Source organism: Bufo bufo, chromosome 1, assembly GCF_905171765.1.
Source record: "Bufo bufo chromosome 1, aBufBuf1.1, whole genome shotgun sequence".
Taxonomy (NCBI): domain Eukaryota; kingdom Metazoa; phylum Chordata; class Amphibia; order Anura; family Bufonidae; genus Bufo; species Bufo bufo.
In genome coordinates this window covers 618899035-618918170 of record NC_053389.1, presented here as the reverse complement: position 1 = coordinate 618918170, position 19136 = coordinate 618899035, and the positions used below count along the sequence as shown (strand labels likewise).

General features: G+C 42.6%; 1 protein-coding gene across 5 annotated transcripts in view; it reads right to left on the bottom strand.

Annotated features, from left to right (window-relative positions):
- The window catches only part of EDC3 (enhancer of mRNA decapping 3), a 73847-nt gene that overhangs the window by 48722 nt on the left and 5989 nt on the right, over positions 1-19136 (bottom strand). For 3 of the 5 annotated variants that reach the window (XM_040413754.1, XM_040413753.1, XM_040413750.1), the window contains exons 4-5: positions 14146-14202; positions 5120-5164 (exon numbers count right to left, since the gene is read on the bottom strand). The exons of 1 other annotated variant lie outside the window; for it this stretch is intronic. In XM_040413754.1, the coding sequence (XP_040269688.1) occupies positions 5120-5164; positions 14146-14202 (102 nt within the window). The remainder of the gene's footprint in view (positions 1-5119; positions 5165-14145; positions 14203-19136) is intronic. One more of the 5 variants, XM_040413751.1, reaches the window with a different exon arrangement.

Sequence of the window (19136 nt, the reverse complement as noted above, 5' to 3'; positions counted from 1 at the left end):
CTGGAAGAACTTGGTCTCAGTCGGGAACCCTTTCTTCCTATCGGAAGCTTTTTCCAGAATATCATCCAGAACCGAACCAAAAAGTCTGTCTCCTTCACAGGGGATACCACAAAGTCTATTTTTGGAAGCAGTATCCCCTGTCCAGGATCTTAACCAAACAGACCTCCTTGCCGTATTTGAAAGAGCTGCAGATCTAGCGGATAAATTTACTGAGTCCGCAGAAGCGTCAGATAAAAAATTAGAAGCTTGTTTCAAAATCGGCAGAGAAGATAAAATGTCTTCTCTAAGGATGCCTGAGACCAAATGTTCCTTCAGCTGCGACAACCACAAGGATAAGGACTTGGCTGTGTAAGTAGCTGCAATGCTTGGTCTTAACATAGCGGTATTAGATTCCCAGGATCTTTTTAGAACCGATTCGCACTTTTTATCCATGGCGTCTTTTAAGAGCCCCACGTCTTCAAATGGCCGGAATGCTTTTTTTTTTTTTTAATTCTGACTATAGGCGCATCTACCTTGGGAGTCTTATCCCAGTGGGGCTGAGTCATCCTCGTTAAAAGGGATATTTCCTTTTAAATACTTTAGATGTACCAGCCCTTTTTCAGGATCCTTCCACTCTTCAGAAATACGTTTTTTTAATGTGGTCATGGACCGGAAAAAAAAACTTTTCTTCCCATCTCCTAGACCCTTGAATATCTGATTTTGAACGGACTGGATCCCTCTTAACTCCTCAATGTTTGAGGTGGATCGAATCGCCTTTAGAAAAGAGTGTTTCTTCTATTGAACACAGGGGTCTGCCTGCTTCATCCTCAGAGGAAGAGGCTGACTCAGAAGAATCCATGTCTTATGCTACCTCCAGGTCCCAATCCATCTGGGGTTCTATATTAGATCTAGAGGTGGAGGGTTTCTGGGGTAGGGAGGCTATTTTTGCCTCAACGGCCGAGCTGACTTCTCTAATGATGGTTCTCAGATTATCCACCAAGGAAGGTGCCTCTTCAGACAACCTGTGCATTTTTGGCAGATAGGTCTCTTACTGTGACCTGCCAACTGCTTTTTACAGATAGCACATTTCTTTTTCTGCGCAGTTTCCCCACTCCTTCCGGCATCTCAGCTCTGAAAGCACAGAAAACAACTTCTAACTAAGGAGTAGGAAATGAGTGGGGAACCTCCACCAGTGAACCAAAACAGTGGCACAAATGTGAACATAGAAATATAATTCTCTCCCAAGAGGAGGCTTACCGGGCTGAGGGCCTTACGGGTATCAGACGGCTTCTCCACAGGGAGCGACATAGTGAGTGTCTAAACCGCAACGCCAAAAATCCTCTGCACAGCGTCCCGATCTCCATATCGCCTTCTTAACTACTTCCTGGTCACAGGGTACAGGCGGGAAGTCTCGCGGCATGTCCCGTGACCATGTGACCCAATCTCGCGAGATTTCGTCCCAACAGCGTCTCGCGTGCCGTCCGTCCCCTCTGTAGGCTCAGATATGAGCCGTTTGCTGCCCGGGGATGCCCTGGAAGAAGGATTTACGCCGAAGGAAGCGGCGGGAACCATCTCCCGAACTCTGCAAGCACATCCGCAATACCCAGTCCCCATAGCTCTGTGTGCTTTTATTGTGGAAAAAAAACGATTTGATCCATATGCAAATTACCCCAAGATGTGTCCTGTACATGAGATGAGTCCAGCGTGAAGGAGCGCAGCACCGCCCTGCATCCTCAGAATCTCCTCCTTGCTCCCCGACGTCAGACAGCCAGAGCGCCGTAATCTCAAGATGCGCGAGCTAGCGCATTCGCTGTTCCTTCCCTGAGGCTGATGCCACCCTATCCCGTAGTTTCTAAAATGGGGCCACTTTTTGGAGTTTCTACTCTAGGGGGGCATCAGGGGGGCTTCAAATGGGACATGGTGTCAAAAAAACAGTCCAGCAAAATCTGCCTTCCAAAAACAGTATGGCATTCCTTTCCTTCTGCGCCCTGCCGTGTGCCCGTACAGTAATTTACGACCACATATGGGGTGTTTCTGTAAACTACAGAATCAGGGCCATAAATATTGAGTTTGGTTTGGCTGTTAACCCTTGCTTTTTTGGAAAAAAATTAAAATAGAAAATCTGCCAAAAAAGTGAAATTTTTAAAAATTGTATCTCTATTTTCCATTAATTCTTGTGGAACACCTAAAGGGTTAACAAAGTTTGTAAAATCAGTTTTGAATACCTTGAGGGGTGTAGTTCATAGAATGGGGTCATTTTTGGGTGGTTTCTATTATGTAAGCCTCGCAAAGTGACTTCAGACCTGAACTGGTCCCTAAAAATTGGGTTTTTAAAGATTTGCTTCGAAACTTCTAAACCTTGTAACATCCCCAAAAAATAAAATATCATTCCCAAAATGATCCAAAAATGAAGTAGACATATGGGGAATGTGAAGTAATAACTATTTTTGGAGGTATTACTATATATTATAAAAGTAGAGAAATTGAAACTTGGAAATTTGCAATTTGCAATTTACAAATTTTTGGTAAATTTGCTATTTTTTTTATAAATAAAAAAAGATTTATTTTTTACTTCATTTAACCAGTGTCATGAAGTACAATATGTGACGAAAAAAACAAATCTCAGAATGGCCTGGATAAGTCAAAGCGTTTTAAAGTTATCAGCACTTAAAGTGACACTGGTCAGATTTGCAAAAAATGGCCAAGCCCCTAAGGTGAAATAGGGCCGAGTCCTTAAGGGGTTAAGCAAACCGTGACTCTGCATCGCCGTGCGAATAAGGTCGATGTTCGATCCTGGTATAAATTGATTTTTGTAAATTAATTCACCCCTAGCGTTCCAGTACGGCTTGTTACCCGATCGTCCTAGTTTGTTCAACAAAAGTTCAGCATTTTTCTTATACCTAACATTAAGATCTCTTAAACATGGTCTCCGCTAGAAACGTAATTTGTCAATCGTTGTTGATCGGGTTGCGGCTGCGTAATCAAAGTTAGGGTTGACATTTCTTTACCGGTCTGTTTGTTGAGCATTAAGTATCTCTGTAACACATTAGTGTATCTCTATTTTTTTCCATCATCTGAAAGGTATTTTCTGTGTTGTATTTCGCTAATTTCGACGTCTAAACGCTGCGTAGCGGATTGGTGCATGTCTGGTGTTTCTGCAGATTGCTTTTTTTTTTAGGCGGTCCATCTCATGTTTGGAACATTTTCTCCACATACTCCATTATGAGCCGCCAACTCTATTAGCTATCAAGCTAGTGATTAAAGGTATTGCAAAGCCGAGCAGCGAACCTATAAAACCGCCGCTCTGGTTCACAATGCGCTTCTTGTCTTTAATGGGGTGGCTTTTATCGCTTAATTTCTTTAAAGCCTTGCGCCATCTTTTCTGTATATTTTTTTGTCGCTCTCTAAAAGGCATCTTTCCTTTAAGGATGTTGAGAGCGATCTTGCCGATAGCGGATATCAAATCATTACTGGCGCTGCGTAACATTGATTTTCGGACCGTTGGTTTTATTTTGACCAAAGCTTTTAGAAGATCCCAATTACGTCGGATCCAGTTTGACATCTTTACAGGATCGGCGATGCTACCAAGAATGACCGTCGAGATGCGAAATATCACATTTTAGAGCTTCTTTTTGCACACATAAGCCACTGGAAGATCTAGCGGGAACAAACCGGTTCTTAGCCGTGGTTCCTCGGGCGTATCAGCTCTTAAATCTACGAGTAAATAGCCGTAAGGCGCTTGTGTAGCATCTTCAAATGCTTCTAAAAAGAAACGTGTTTTACCAGGGTACATTTGCCGAGCCAACGTAATAACCTGTAATTTATCACAAGGGTTCTTAAAAAAGGACCATGTATTTAGTGTTTAAATTTATGGTCCTTTTCTTACCCTGACAAAAAAAAACTTTTTGAACGAGATACATGATGCTCAACATTTCTGTGGTGCACGTATTTGGTGAAAGCGTTTTGCATTTCAAGATTTTTGCAAGCCACCTTGCGGTATTCCACGATGCAAGCCGCCTTTATCGCGGTATTCCTCGATAAACCAAATTTTTGTAAACAAACGGGTTAGCTCGTCGTACAACTTCTGCAATGCATAAAACCAAATGACATTGTCAGGTTTGTGCGACATTAGCGTATCCACTTGTATTAACCGTTTTACAAAAAAATTCTTTCCGGAATTTGGGGGTCCTGCTTAAATACAAGAAAACGGGTGTTGAAATTGCGCGGCCATGTTTAATAGTCGAAAGGCAACGTTGTAAAGCAAGTCGACAGTTGTCTCTTTGTGTAGACGCACTTTAGCGTTTTACGTAACGGTCTTGTCTCTATCGCCCAACGCTTCCTATTTCTGAAAATGCAGTTTTGTTCTTTATCTTTTAAGCTGTCAAAATTAACAAGTCGAGTGTTAGCGACATTGAGAGTTATACCCTTAATCTTTAATACGGTTTGTCCATTGTGGAGTTTGTAGCCGTACGTCTTCGGACCCGCAGATACAAACCTCGGTAATGTACGTGTCAGCGAGTATTTCACTAGTTAGTTGGTTCACCAAGAAAATCGCCCAATGCGGGTTCCAGTCGCCATCTCTACTTACGAATATGACAGAGTCTGTGTCGTGATAAAGACTATGTTCTTGCAATCTGTCTAGGAGTGTGTATAATTCGAGTCTGGCATAGGCGGTTGTTAAACAGGCTATGAAAATGTTTATATTTTTGTTGAGTGTTTAGCGCTCTTTTACATACCGCCAATTGACTACGTCTGAAAGATAGATAGTTAGGATACAACCTTAATATTTTATTTTTAAAGATATTAGGACGTGTCCGGGCATGTTTTGACAACTGTTGGCTATTGTCACAGCTGCTGGTACATAAGGCTGACTATGTCTCGTGACACATGTATAAACATTGTGGACTTCTAAATTTAGTAGCTGTTTGTACAAATTGATGAACAGATGGCGTATTAGAAGATAGATACGCGTTATCGGCACCCGGGAAAGTTAGGTGCCACAATTAGCTATTGTTAATATTTATAAATGATACATATATGCGTTCGATGTGGTGATCAAATATTTTGCTTAAATCATGAGCGCCTTAGATTTTTTTTAAACAGGATCGTATATAATTAAAGCAAATTTTAATCATCTCACCTGCAGGATTTAACAAAGGGACTGCGTCAGTTCCCCTTCCAAGACCTGTGGTGACATCATCAAAGCTACTTTAGCTTTAGGAAAATAGACTGATCAATTAGCCGTTGTCAACATTTATAATGGCTTAATAAGAGGTTAATACAATATTTTATTTTTAAAGAAATTAAAACAATTAAATTACTGACGCATTATCAGATCTAACAGAATAAAAGGGGCGTTGAATGGGCAGTATGACATCAAAGGTCCTTTAGCTTTAGGAAGCTAGACGGATCAATTAGCCATTGTCAATATTTATAAGGCCCCTTTCACACGAGCGAGTTTTACGCGCGGGTGCAATGCGTGACGTGAACGCATAGTACCCGCACTGAATCCTGACCCATTCATTTCAATGGGTCTGCATACATGAGCGTTGTTTTTCACGCATCAGTTCTGCATTGCGTGAAAATCGCAGCATGTTCTATATTCTGCGTTTTTCACACAGCCCTGGCTCCACAGAAGTGAATGGGGCTGCGTGAAAAATGCATTGCATCCGCAAGCAAGTGCGGGTGCGATGCGTTTTTCACTGATGGTTGCTAAGAGATGTTGTTTGTAAACCTTCAGTTTTTTATCACACACGTGAAAAACGCATCAAAACACATTGCACCCGCGCGGAAAAAACTGAACGCAATCGCAGACAAAACTGACTGAACTTGCTTGCAAAATAGTGTGAGTTTCACTGAACGCACCCTGAACGCATCCGGACCTAATCCTTCACGCTCGTGTGAAAGAGGCCTAATGGCTTTTATAATGGCTTAGCAAGAGGTTAATACAAGCCTAATATTTTATTTTTAAAGATATTAAAACTTAATTGAATTACTGACACAATGACAGATGTAACAGAATAAGGGGTGTTGAATTGGCGGTGTTTAGGCGTGGTTTGGGAGGGACTGGGAGGGGTTGTGGGCGAAGTGGGCAGGGTTATGGGAGGCAAAAGGGGCATGTCGACATGTCACCTATAGAGGCTATACTACTCTGGGCAATATACCGCGATATTAAGAGACATCATATGGCCGTTTCTTAATTACCGCTGTATTTTTGTAACATCCCACCTGTTTCTGTCATGAGGCAGGGGGCAGCAGTTTGCCACTGGGCATGGGAGCCTGTCCATCACACCGCTCCCGTCCCCGCCGTTCAGCCCCATAGGTCTCAGGCCGCGTCGGGTCTCGCGTGGATCGATGGTGTGTTCACTTGCCTATACCATTGCGCCGCCCATCACGCGACTGCCTGCGCCAGGAAGAGGCAACTCGAGCCCTGTGCTTTGCAGTATACACCAATCAAGCCATTATCAAGTTCTCATCCTAAACTAACTTTTTTTTTTTTTTTTTAGTTTTTTTTTTTTAACAAGGAAGTGTACAAAGTTAGGCTCCAATCATACATCCGTAATAGGTCCGCATCCATTCCGCAAATTGCGGAACGGGTGCGGACCCATTCATTCTCTATGGGGACTGAATGGATGCGGAGAGCACACTATGTGCTCTCCGCATCCGCATTTCCGGAACGTGCCGCCGATCTTCCGGTCCGCGGCTCCCGAAAAAAAATAGAACATGTTCTATTCTTGTCCGCAATTGCGGGCAAGATTAGGCATTTTATTTCTATTATAGTGCCGTCGATGTGCGGTCCGCAAAATGCGGAATGCACATTGCCGGTGTCCATGTTTTGCAGATCCGAAAAACACATACGGAAGTGTGAATAGACCCTAATGGTGTGATGGACAGTAACTGTTACCCAGTGATGAACAGTAACGGACGTCCACTGACCAACAGTTACAGACGGACACTAACAAATGCCCAGTGAAAAACTGTAACAGACTGAAAATAACAGATGCCCATTGACCGACAGTTACGGGCAGAAATTTTGTATTCCTTATATAGCGTAGGGTTAACTAGGGTCGCTGAGAGGTAGGTTCCTGTGCTGTGCGCATCCATCAACAGGGTGTTAATCCGTGGTTAGCAGTAGCTAGGGGTTTGATAGAGATAGTTTCCCCTGAACATTTCAAAACATGTTACTGCTACTGTGAACGCTGCATATTTTCGCATGAAATTCTGATGCAGATTGTCTGCAGCATTTACACAACGTGTCGGTGTACTGTAAATCAGGGTTCAACTGCACACAAAAATTATGCAGGTTAATTTTTTCTGTCCTCTTGAAGAGGAGGTTCCAAATGGATTTGGTTTTGATGCCATCCTATTTTACAGATATATTTTCTAATTTGCATATTTAAAGATTATTCGTCATAGGGTTCTTTTGTATAGGCAAGTTATCAGGAACTTACATTTGTATGAAAGCTTGTTTTAGATAACTGGCTGTGTAAAGGTGCCATCACTTTACGGGGAGACGAATAGGCAAAGTAATGGTTGTTTGTCAGCATACATCAGCTATAAGCGCTGCATATAAATGTCGTTAATGAGCGGCTAATGATAGGGAATGAACTTCCTCATTCCAGATCGTAGGGTCTATTGTCCCATGTAGGAGGGTCCTCACGCATCTAAGGCCTCTATCACACAAACGTGTGCGCTACGTGGCAGTATTGCGGACCGCATTTGGGGATCCGCAATACACGGGCACCGTTCCGTGTGCATTCCGCATCATGGATGCGGACCCATTCACTTCAATGGGTCCGCAAATCCGGAGATGCGGAATGGTGCACAATGGAAGCACGGAACAGAACCCTACGGAAGCACTACGGAGTGCTTCCGTGGGGTTTCAACCCGTACTTCCATTCCATAAAAAGATAGAACATGTCCTATCTTTTTGCGTAACAGTCGGATCGCGGACCCATTAAAGTGAATTGGTCCACGATCGCTGCGGCTGCCCCACAGTGGGTGTTTGTGCATTGCGGCCAGCAATTTGCGGGCCACAGCATGGCCATGGGGCGCACACGTTTGTGTGCAAGAGGCCTAACCAGAAATCACTTATAAGAAAATAAACTTTAGGAAGAACTGCTTGCAGTCAACCACCCTTTGCCTGCAACTGCAATGATGATTGACTTGGTGGAGCCATTCTATATCATTAACACCTTAAGGACGCAGGGCGTACCGGTACGCCCAATTTCCAGAGTCCTTAAGGACTCAGGGCGTACCGGTACATCCTAACTTTAAATGCAGATTCCGGCGCCGCGGGGGTTAATGGGAACGGGATGCCGGCTGAAATCATTCAGCCGGCATCCTGTCACAAGGCCAGGGGGGGTCATGTGACCCCCCCCTATCGGCGATCGCCGCAAACCGCAGGTCAATTCAGACCTGCGGTTTGCTGCGCTTTTTGCAGTTTCGGATCAGAAACTTTAGTGTCCCTCAAACATAGATTTTACACCCCCCCTGCACCCCTGCATGATTTTTTGCTGGCGGGTGGTGCAGGGGGGGGGGGAGTTGTGGGCGGTGCGGCAGGCGGGATCGCGATCCCCCACCCGCCTCCCCTTGACAATTCGTTGGTGTACAGTGGGTATACCAGGGTGTCAGCACATTGCTGACACCCTGGTATAAAACGGCTGACATCGGTGATGCAATGTCAGCCGTTTAACCCTTTCCATACAGCGGTCCGTACGGACCGCTGTATGGAAAAAGTTAACAGTAAGAGGGAGCTCCCTCCCTCTCCCATCGGGGGGCTGCAGTGCCTTTGCAGCCCCCCGACAGCCCCGTCCAAACATGTGTAGGGAATTTTTATTTTTTTCATTTTTAATCAGTGAAATGTGTTTTTTGATTTTTACTTTTTTTTTTTTTACTTTTTTTCACTTTTTTTTTGACCCAGACCCACTTGGTTCTTGAAGATCCAGTGGGTCTGATGTCTGTATAATACAGTACAATATATATTGTACTGTACTGTATTTTACTTACACTTTGTCTGAACAGATCTCTGCCTTTAGCACAGATCTGTTCAGCACCATGGACAGCAGGATGCCTGAGACGGCGTCCTGTTGCCATGGGAACCTTCCCCGTCTGCTCAGTACTGGTCAGAACTTCGCAGACGGGGAAGGTTCCCATGGCAACAGGACGCCGTCTCAGGCATCCTGCTGTCCATGGTGCTGAACAGATCTGTGCTAAAGGCAGAGATCTGTTCAGACAAAGTGTAAGTAAAATACAGTACAGTACAATATATATTGTACTGTACTGTATTATACAGACATCAGACCCACTGGATCTTCAAGAACCAAGTGGGTCTGGGTCAAAAAAACAAAAAGTGAAAAAAAAAGTAAAAAAAAAAGTAAAAATCAAAAAACATATTTATCACTGATTAAAAATGAAAAAAAAAAAAATTCCCTACACGTTTGGTATCGCCGCGTCCGTAACGACCTGATCTATAAAACGGTCATGTTACTTTCCCCGCACGGTGAACGCCATAAAAATAAAAAAATAAAAACTATTAGGAAATTTAAATTTTGCCCACCTTACTTCCCAAAAAAGGTAATAAAAGTGATCAAATAAGTCGCATGTACGCCAAAATAGTACCAATCAAACCGTCATCTCATCCCGCAAAAATCATACCCTACCCAAGATAATCGCCCAAAAACTGAAAAAACTATGGCTCTCAGACTATGGAAACACTAAAACATGATTTTTTTTGTTTCAAAAATGAAATCATTGTGTAAAACTTAAATAAAAAAAAAAAAAGTATACATATTAGGTATCGCCGCGTCCGTATCGACCGGCTCTATAAAAATATCACATGACCTAACCCCTCAGATGACCACCGTAAAAAAAAAAAAAAAAAAGTGTAAAAAAAGCCATTTTTTGTCATCTTACGTCACAAAAAAAGTGTAATAGCAAGCGATCAAAAAGTCATATGCACCCCAAAATAGTGCCAATCAAACAGTCATCTCATCCCGCAAAAAATGAGACCCTACTTAAGATAATCGTCCAAAAACTGAAAAAACTATGGCTCTTAGACTACGGAGACACAAACATTTTTTTGTTTTATAAATGAAATCATTGTGTAAAACTTACATAAATAAAAAAAATTGTATACATATTAGGTATCGCCGCGTCCGTGACAACTTGCTCTATAAAATTACCACATGATCTAACCTGTCAGATGAATGTTGTAAATAACAAAAAAAAAAAAAAAACGTGCCAAAAAATCTATTTCTTGTTACCTTGCCGCACAAAAAAAGTGTAATATAGAGCAACAAAAAATCATATGTACCCTAAACTAGTACCAACAAAACTGCCACCCTATCCCGTAGTTTCTAAAATGGGGTAACTTTTTTGGAGTTTCTACTCTGGGGGTGCATCAGGGGGGCTTCAATTGGGACATGGTGTCAAAAAAACCAGTCCAGCAAAATCTGCCTTCCAAAAACCGTATGGCATTCCTTTCCTTCTGCACCCTGCCGCGTGCCCGTACAGCGGTTTACGACCACATATGGGGTGTTTCCGTAAACTACAGAATCAGGGCCATAAATATTGAATTTGGTTTGGCTGTTAACCCTTGCTTTGTAATTGGAAAAAAAATATTAAAATGGAAAATCTGCCAAAAAAGTGAAAATTTTTAAATTGTATCTCTATTTTCCATTAAATCTTGTGCAACACCTAAAGGGTTAACAAAGTTTGTAAAATCTGTTTTGAATACCTTGAGGGGTGTAGTTTCTTAGATGGGGTCACTTTTTTGGAGTTTCTACTCTAGGGGTGCATCAGGGGGGCTTCAAATGGGACATGGTGTCAAAAACCAGTCCAGCAAAATCTGCCTTCCAAAAACCATACGGCGCACCTTTCCCTCTACGCTCTACTGTGTGCCCGTACAGTAGTTTACGGCCACATATGGGGTGTTTCTGTAAACGGCAGAGTCAGGGCAATAAAGATGCAGTCTTGTTTGGCTGTTAACCCTTGCTTTGTTAGTGGAAAAAATGGGTTAAAATGGAAAGTTAGGCAAAAAAATGAAATTCTCAAATTTCTTCCCCATTTGCCAATAATTTTTGTGCAACACCTAAAGGGTTAACGAAGTTTGTAAAATCAGTTTTGAATACCTTGAGGGGTGTAGTTTATAGAATGGAGTCATTTTAGGGCTGTTACTATTATGTAAGCCTCGCAAAGTGACTTTAGACCTGTAGTGGTCTCTAAAAATTGGGTTTTAGTAAATTTCTTAAAAATTTCAAGATTTGCTTCTAAACTTCTAAGCCTTGTAACATCCCCAAAAAATAGAATATCATTCCCAAAATGCTACAAACATGAAGTAGACATATGGGGAATGTAAAGTCATCACAATTTTTTGGGGGGTATTACTATGTATTACAGAAGTAGAGAAACTGAAACTTAGAAATTTGCAAATTTTTCATAATTTTTGGTAAATATGGCATTTTTTTTATGTAAAAAAATTATTTTTTGGACCCAAATTTTAGCAGTGTCATGAAGTACAATATGTGACAAAAAAAACAATCTCAGAACGGCCTGGGTAAGTCAAAGAGTTTTAAAGTTATCAGCACTTAAAGAGGACCTTTCACCGATTACTACACTATGAACTAACTATACAGACATGTAGAGCGGCGCCCGGGGATCTCACTGCACTTACTATTATCCCCGGGCGCCGCTCCGTTCTCCCGTTATGCCCTCCGGTATCTCCGCTCACTAAGTTATAGTAGGCGGAGATTCCAGTCACTAAGTTATGGTAGGCGGAGTCTGCCCTTGTTCTGCTCTAGCGCTGGCCAATCGCAGCGCAGAGCTCACAGCTTGGGAGGTTATTTTCTCCCAGGCTGTGAGCTCTGCAATGCGATTGGCCAGCGCTACAGAAGAACAAGGGCAGACTCCGCCTACCATAACTTAGTGAACGGAGATACCGGAGGACATAGCAGGAGAACGGAGCGGCGCCCAGGGATAATAGTAAGTGCAGTGAGATCCCCGGGCGCCGCTCTCCATGTCTGTATAGTTAGTTCATAGTGTTATAATCGGTGAAAGGTCCTCTTTAAAGTGACACTGGTCAGATTTGCAAAAAATGGCCAAGTCCTTAAGGTGAAATAGGGCTGAGTCCTTAAGGGGTTAGTAAACATTTATACTACTGGACTTCTTGACTTCAAGCACGTATAGCTCATATATCCAAGATAATATACAGTGCAATGACTATAGTCACAGATAAGGTCAATGAGATAAGAGTATTGGAAAGTTAACACAGAGCAATGAAAGAAAAGGTCCATATTCAGCATCTGATAACACTTGTACAAAGTTAGACTACTTTCACACTGGTGTTTTGGCTTTCAGTTTGTGAGATCCGTTCAGGGCTCTCACAAGCGGTCCAAAACAGATCAGTTTTGCCCTAATGCATTCTGAATGGAAAAGGATCCTCCCAGAATGCCTCAGTTTGCCTCCGTTCCGTCTCCATTCCGCTTTGGAGGCGGACACCAAAACGCTGCTTGCAGGGTTTTGGTGTCAGTTTGATGAAACTGAGCCAAAAACGCAATGCAAGTCAATGGGGATGGATCCTTTTTTTATGACACAATAGAAAACGGATCCGTCCTCGCTATGTTAAAGATAATACAAACTGATCCGTTCTGAACGGATGCAGATGGTTGTATTATCTGAACGGATCCGTCTGTGCAGATCCATGACGGATCCGAACCAAACGCGAGTGTTAAAGTAGCCTTAAAGGGACACTGACAGGCCCAATAAGCATAATTAGCTATATATATGCGCATGCACAGGTCTTCTAATGTGCATTAAAAACATATAAGTATAACCCCTGTCCACCTTATAAATACAGCAAACTGATGTTTTATAACCTGAAGTAATCGCTTTTCTTTCTGCCCAAGGGGTGGCGTTTCAGCTTGACTTCTGCCCAGCCAGCCTCCACCCAACCGCCGTTTTGAAGCGCCGCCCAGCGAAGTGAATATTGATGAGCTTCTTCTGCTGTCCCCGACGTTCCGAGATCCGGCGCATGCCCAATAGAAAGCTATGGGTGCCGGGCGCATGCGCAGAAGCTGAAAGAGAGTCCGATGCCCATAGCTTTCTATTGGGCATGCGCCGGATCTCTATTGGGAATGCGCGGGATCTCGGAATGTCGGGGACAGCAGAAGCCACCCAGCGAAGTGAATATTGATGAGCTGGGCGACGCTTCAAAACGGCGGTTGGGGGGGAGGCTGGCTGGGCAGAAGTCAAGCTGAAACGCCGCAGAAAGAAAAGCGATTACTTCAGGTTATAAAACATCAGTTTGCTGTATTTATAAGGTGGACAGGGGTTATACTTATATGTTTTTAATGCACATTAGAAGACCTGTGCATATATATAGCTAATTATGCTTATTGGGCCTGTCAGTGTCCCTTTAACTGCTTCCTGGACATACTACTTTTTACAGTATTCAGGAGTGAACAGGCATCCCTGTATCATCCGGAGATAGCAGTGCCATGGCTCATCCTTTCACACCCTGCTCACTACTCGCTGCAAGAATGAACCCAGTGGCGGGAAATGAGCATGGCTGGTCTAAGTAATTGGGACAGGTACCTCATTAGACACTGCAGTCAGCAGCGGCATCTAAGGAGTTTAACAGTGGGTGGGCGTTCCCTCTATCACCCTCTGACTCCCCGCCTTGCCATTTTGGGTGGCTGATGCTCTATTATGCTAGTGGACTAACCATGGCCTACAAATCTGCCATTTACATCTGTCAATTAGGCCAGAAATTTAGCCTAATAGTTTGTCAGTTTTATGCTGACACACAATAATGCTTTCTAAAGTAATATGTAGGTGACCGAAGGATTGCCGTTTTTAGTTATAGGTTTCAAAAAGTGGTGCCTCGAATAGAATTTTTAAAACATGCTTTTGTTTTATGTTTAGTACTTTTGCTGACTAAAAGACTGGTATTGGGATCACGAAGAAAAAAATAAACCAGAATTCAAGCACAGCTATAATAAATGTATAGTAAATGTAAACTAATTTGTATTTATAGAAAACAATGTACACAGTAGCCCGATATGTACGCATCACTGCATAGAGAAAGGGACATACAACTCTATATAACACACACAGATATACTTCAAAATTACAGTTAATGGGAAGTCACCTAAACAGCTAAAATACCTGCTGAATCCGCTTCCTGATTCCTCCCCACAGAAAATCCAGGGCATTTGGGAGGGGCTGCCAGCAAGCAATAGGGAGAAGACAAATGAAATAATGGAAATAAATACCAAGTCTTCCTACATGGATTGCATTACAGTTAGAGCATTCAATCAGATAAGGTCATGCATCATGACCACTGTTTCCACCATGTATAATGTCATGCCTTTGCAATATTATTTTCTTATTACCACTGTGTCCACCTACTAGAAAAACAGGTCTTTTGTGACAATAAAAGGCAAATCATGGATACATATATTCACTCAATGTAGTTACAGGTACATATACAGTACAGACCAAACGTTTGGACACACCTTCTTATTCAAAGAGTTTTCTTTATTTTCATGACTATGAAGGCATCAAAACTATGAATTAACACATGTGGAATTATATACATAACAAACAAGTGTGAAACAACTAAAAATATGTCATATTCTAGGTTCTTCAAAGTAGCCACCTTTTGCTTTGATTACTGCTTTGCACACTCTTGGCATTCTCTTGATGAGCTTCAAGAGGTAGTCCCCTGAAATGATCTTCCAAAAGTCTTGGAGTTCCCAGAGATGCTTAGCACTTGTTGGCCCTTTTGCCTTCACTCTGCGGTCCAGCTCACCCCAAACCATCTCGATTGGGTTCAGGTCCGGTGACTGTGGAGGCCAGGTCATCTGGCGCAGCACCCCATCACTCTCCTTCATGGTCAAATAGCCCTTACTTTCAAAGTTTTCCCAATTTTTTGGCTGACTGACCGACCTTAATTTCTTAAAGTAATGATGGTCACTCGTTTTTCTTTACTTAGCTGCTTTTTTCTTGCCATAATACAAATTCTAACAGTCTATTTAGTAGGACTATCAGCTGTGTATCCACCTGACTTCTCCTCAACGCAACTGATGGTCCCAACCCCATTTATAAGGCAAGAAATCCCACTTATTAAACCTGACAGGGCACACCTGTAAAGTGAAAACCATTTCAGGGGACTACCTCTTGAAGCTCATCAAGAGAATGCCAAGAGTGTGCAAAGCAGTAATCAAAGCAAAAGGTGGCTACTTTGAAGAACCTAGAACATGACATATTTTCTGTTTCACACTTGTTTGTTATGTATATAATTCCACATGTGTTAATTCATAGTTTTGATGCCTTCAGTGTGAATCTACAATTTTCATAGTCATGAAAATAAAGAAAACTCTTTGAATGAGAAGGTGTGTCCAAACTTTTGGTCTGTACTGTAGGTCTAACTCTTATCTTTGCTAAAGTGGTATTCTTAAAGGGAGCCTGTCAGCATCAACCTCCCGATCCAACAATTCTACAGTTTACCAGATTACAACGCCTTCTTTCTTTTGTTAATCCGATGCTTCACTCCTGAGATACTTTTTCCTAATATGCAAATTATTCTTTTGATGCAATGAGGGTGTCAACATTGCTCTTGACACCCTTCCTTTCTGTGGCCAGCCCTTCCTTTGCTGCTTTGGCAAAGAAGCGAGAGAGTGGTTGGTAACAGAAATGAGTGGAGCTTGGATGAAACAATGATGATGCAGGTGAATATCTATGTGTCTATAAGGATAGTTGGATAGGGAGGTTGACAGTGACAGAGCCTGTCACATTGAATAGGATATCAGAGCTGAAGGCAGCGTGTAATAGAGCAGGAGGAGCTGAGCAGATTGTATATAGTTTTATAGGAAAAGAGTAGTTAGTCAGTAAAACTTGTCATTTCTCCATTTACATCCATGCTTTGAAGTCAAGGAGATGGTCCTATCAGTTACTGGCAGCCTTCCCTCTATGACCGTGTATACAGAGATAGCTGTCAGTCACTGATAGGACCGCCTCCTTGACTTTAACTTGAATTTAAATAAAATAAGTTTTACTGAATCTTTTCCCACAGAACTTTACATCAATCTGCTCAGCTCCTCCTGCTCTATAACATGCTGCCTGCAGATTAATTTGCATTTTATGGCATAAGGTTCCCTTTAAGGGGGAGTTTACACAACCACTATATATTTCCATTGTTCTGCATCATTAGAGGACTAGAACATAAATAACTGAAGTGCCAGATTCAATACACACATAACTGAGATGAACAGACTCCATTTACTACAGTGGTGTCTGTTCTGTTTCCATTCAGGATCCTTTTTTTTCCAGGACAAGAAAGCCCTGCATGCAGGACCTTTAAGTCCTATCTTTTTGATGGACTCTGCGAGGGAGGCCCCGAACTGAGCTTCCAATGCAGATGTGAAGCAGCCCTAAGCTAACCATACACAACATAATGGTCGGCTAACAGCTATCTCACTCGATCTTCCCATACATATGCATGCTAGGCCAACCATGCATATTTAATGAACGGTGAGAAAGCCTCTGTGGTTTATCTCCTGATCCTTATCTATTCAGACATCAATTATTGCGGGAAAGTCAGAAAGGTCCAAAAAGCATTAGATGGTTGGCAAAATTGGCGAGTTCAGCAACATAGATCTATTGCGCATTAGATTTTTTCGTCACTTCTGGTATCAACGGTGTGGTCCAGGGTGGAGCGCATCCTCATTTCCGATGCAGCATCAACTGGCATGCTTGTTTCAGCATGTAGCGGCGCCAAACACGGTTAGGCCACAGGACAAGACGTAGGGTGCATGAAGGGTAGGTTCCGGTACTAGTCTGTACTGGCTTAATTTTGCGGGGTGCCACAAAGTGATAGGAGTCTACTTGATATCGTTAGGGCAAGTGGCTATATCTGTATATCTATACGCTCTCTCCCTCTACCACCCAAGACTGTTCCAAATTTTTATAGATTTGTTTATCCCACCATAGGACCGATATGGTGGGTTTAGTCTGTAAAAACATTTAATTTTGTGTTTACCTTCTTATTTTAGTATTGATTATTAAAAGCTACGTTTTAACACTTGTGTTACCTTAGATTAATGTGTATGGTCAGCTTTAGTATAAAAACTTAGACAATTTAGCAACATTTTATTTCCATATGAATTCTTAAGTTCTTAAAGGGGTATTTGGGTTGGTTCAAGTTATCCCCTATACCAGTAATGGCGAACCTATGGCACGGGTGCCAGAGGCGGCACTCAGAGCCCTCTCTGTGGGCACCCACACCCTGGAAAAAGTGTATGGTGTATCAATATGCCTTAGACTTTTCCTGCCATTCAGCAGCGCAGGGCGCACTATGAACAGCACAGGCAGCGCACTGAATGTAGGCAGGATATTGTAAATAAATGATAAAGTACATGGTAGATATTCTATATTGGACTGTAGTATTCAAGGTAAATTGCTGTGTTGGCACTTTGCGATAAATAAGTGGGTTTATGTTGCCGTTTGGGCACTCGGTCTGTAAAAGGTTCGCCATCACTGCCCTATACAAAGGGTAGGGGCCGCTCCAGTCATTTCTATGGGAGTTCTGGAGATAGGTGAGCACTGTACTTGGTTACTTCCAGAACTCCCATAGAAATGACTGGAGCGGCCGCACACGTGTGACCAGTCGCTCCGGTCATTTCAGGGGAGCTGCAAGGGGCCGTCAGGGGGCACGGAGCCCCCGTTCTTGTGGTGAGGATTACAGCAGTAGGATCCCCACCGATCTTAACGTTATTACCTATCCTATGGATAGGGGATAATTTGTACCAACCAGAATACCAGTTTAAGGAAAGAATAAATGTTTCCATTATAAGGGTTGTCCACGCCTTTACTATTGATGGTCTACCCTCAGGACATGCTATCAATACTTGATTGTCAGGGTGCCTAAACCCCATACTAGGGATCGACCGATTATTAGAGTTACTGATATTAATCAGCCGATATTCATGATTTTCAAAGTTATCGGCATCTAACCTTGCCGATAATGTGTCCAGCGAGCTATCACAGAACATGAGCACGCTCATGTTCCCTCAGCAGCACAGGGGAGAAGGAGTCACGTTCCCCCCCCCCCCCCCCGTGCCGCAAAGCCAATGAGGAGAGATGGGAGGAGGGGTGGGCGCACTGCCTCACCAATGGTAATTAACGTATAATACAAATACAGGAGGCTGCGATCAGCGGCAGTTAACCCCTCAGGTGTCAGAGGCAGGGTGCAGGCTATGTGATTCTGCGCCGACACTCCTGTATTAAACGTTAATCATCATTGGTGGCGCAGTGTGCCCTCCCCATTATTAAAAACATTGGTGGCGCAGTGCGCCCTCCCACCCACCATTAAAGTCATTGATGGCGGTGGCCACAGGGTCCCCTCCCCTCCATTGGTGGCAGCTTCTTATTGGAGCCCCAGCAGTGTAATCCTGGGGCTCCTATCAATTACCATGGCAGCCATCGAATATTGGTATAAGTTATCTGCTATCAGCCTAAAAGTTCACAGGTTATCGGTAGCCGCTCTAAAAAAAAAAAAAAAAAATATCAATCAGCTGTTTCAAAGTAGCTCCAGTGCCAGAAATACACTGCTCTGTCCACTGTGCAGTGGATGGAGTTTGTAACTGTGGCACGGCTCCTATTCCAAGACCACCGCCAATCAGATATTGATGAACTATTATGAGGATAGGCCATCAATAGTAAAGGAGTGGACAACCCCTTTGGACACCATGAAGAGCGGTACTTTCTAATGGCACCATTTTGGGGTACATATAAAACTTACTAACGTTTACTAAAGGGCTTATCCCTTTTAAATGTTTCTATGAGATAATGGAGGAAAAAAACTGCAGTAATGTCATCATTCTACAGGTCAGTACGGTTTTCTCTTTATTTAATTTTTTTGCACACCACGACATTTTACTCGAAGAAAAAAAAAAAATAGTTTAAATACAGAGGAGCTATAAAGAAAGCTTGTTTTGTTTTTTTGCAGTACAAGTCCTATTTTAACCTCTTCCCAACACAGTTATTTTCCGCTTTTATTTTTCACTGTCTTCCAAAAGCCATAATTTTTTTATTTTTCAGTTCACATAGCCATTTAAGAGCTTGTTTTTTGTGGGACAAATTGTACTTTCTAATGG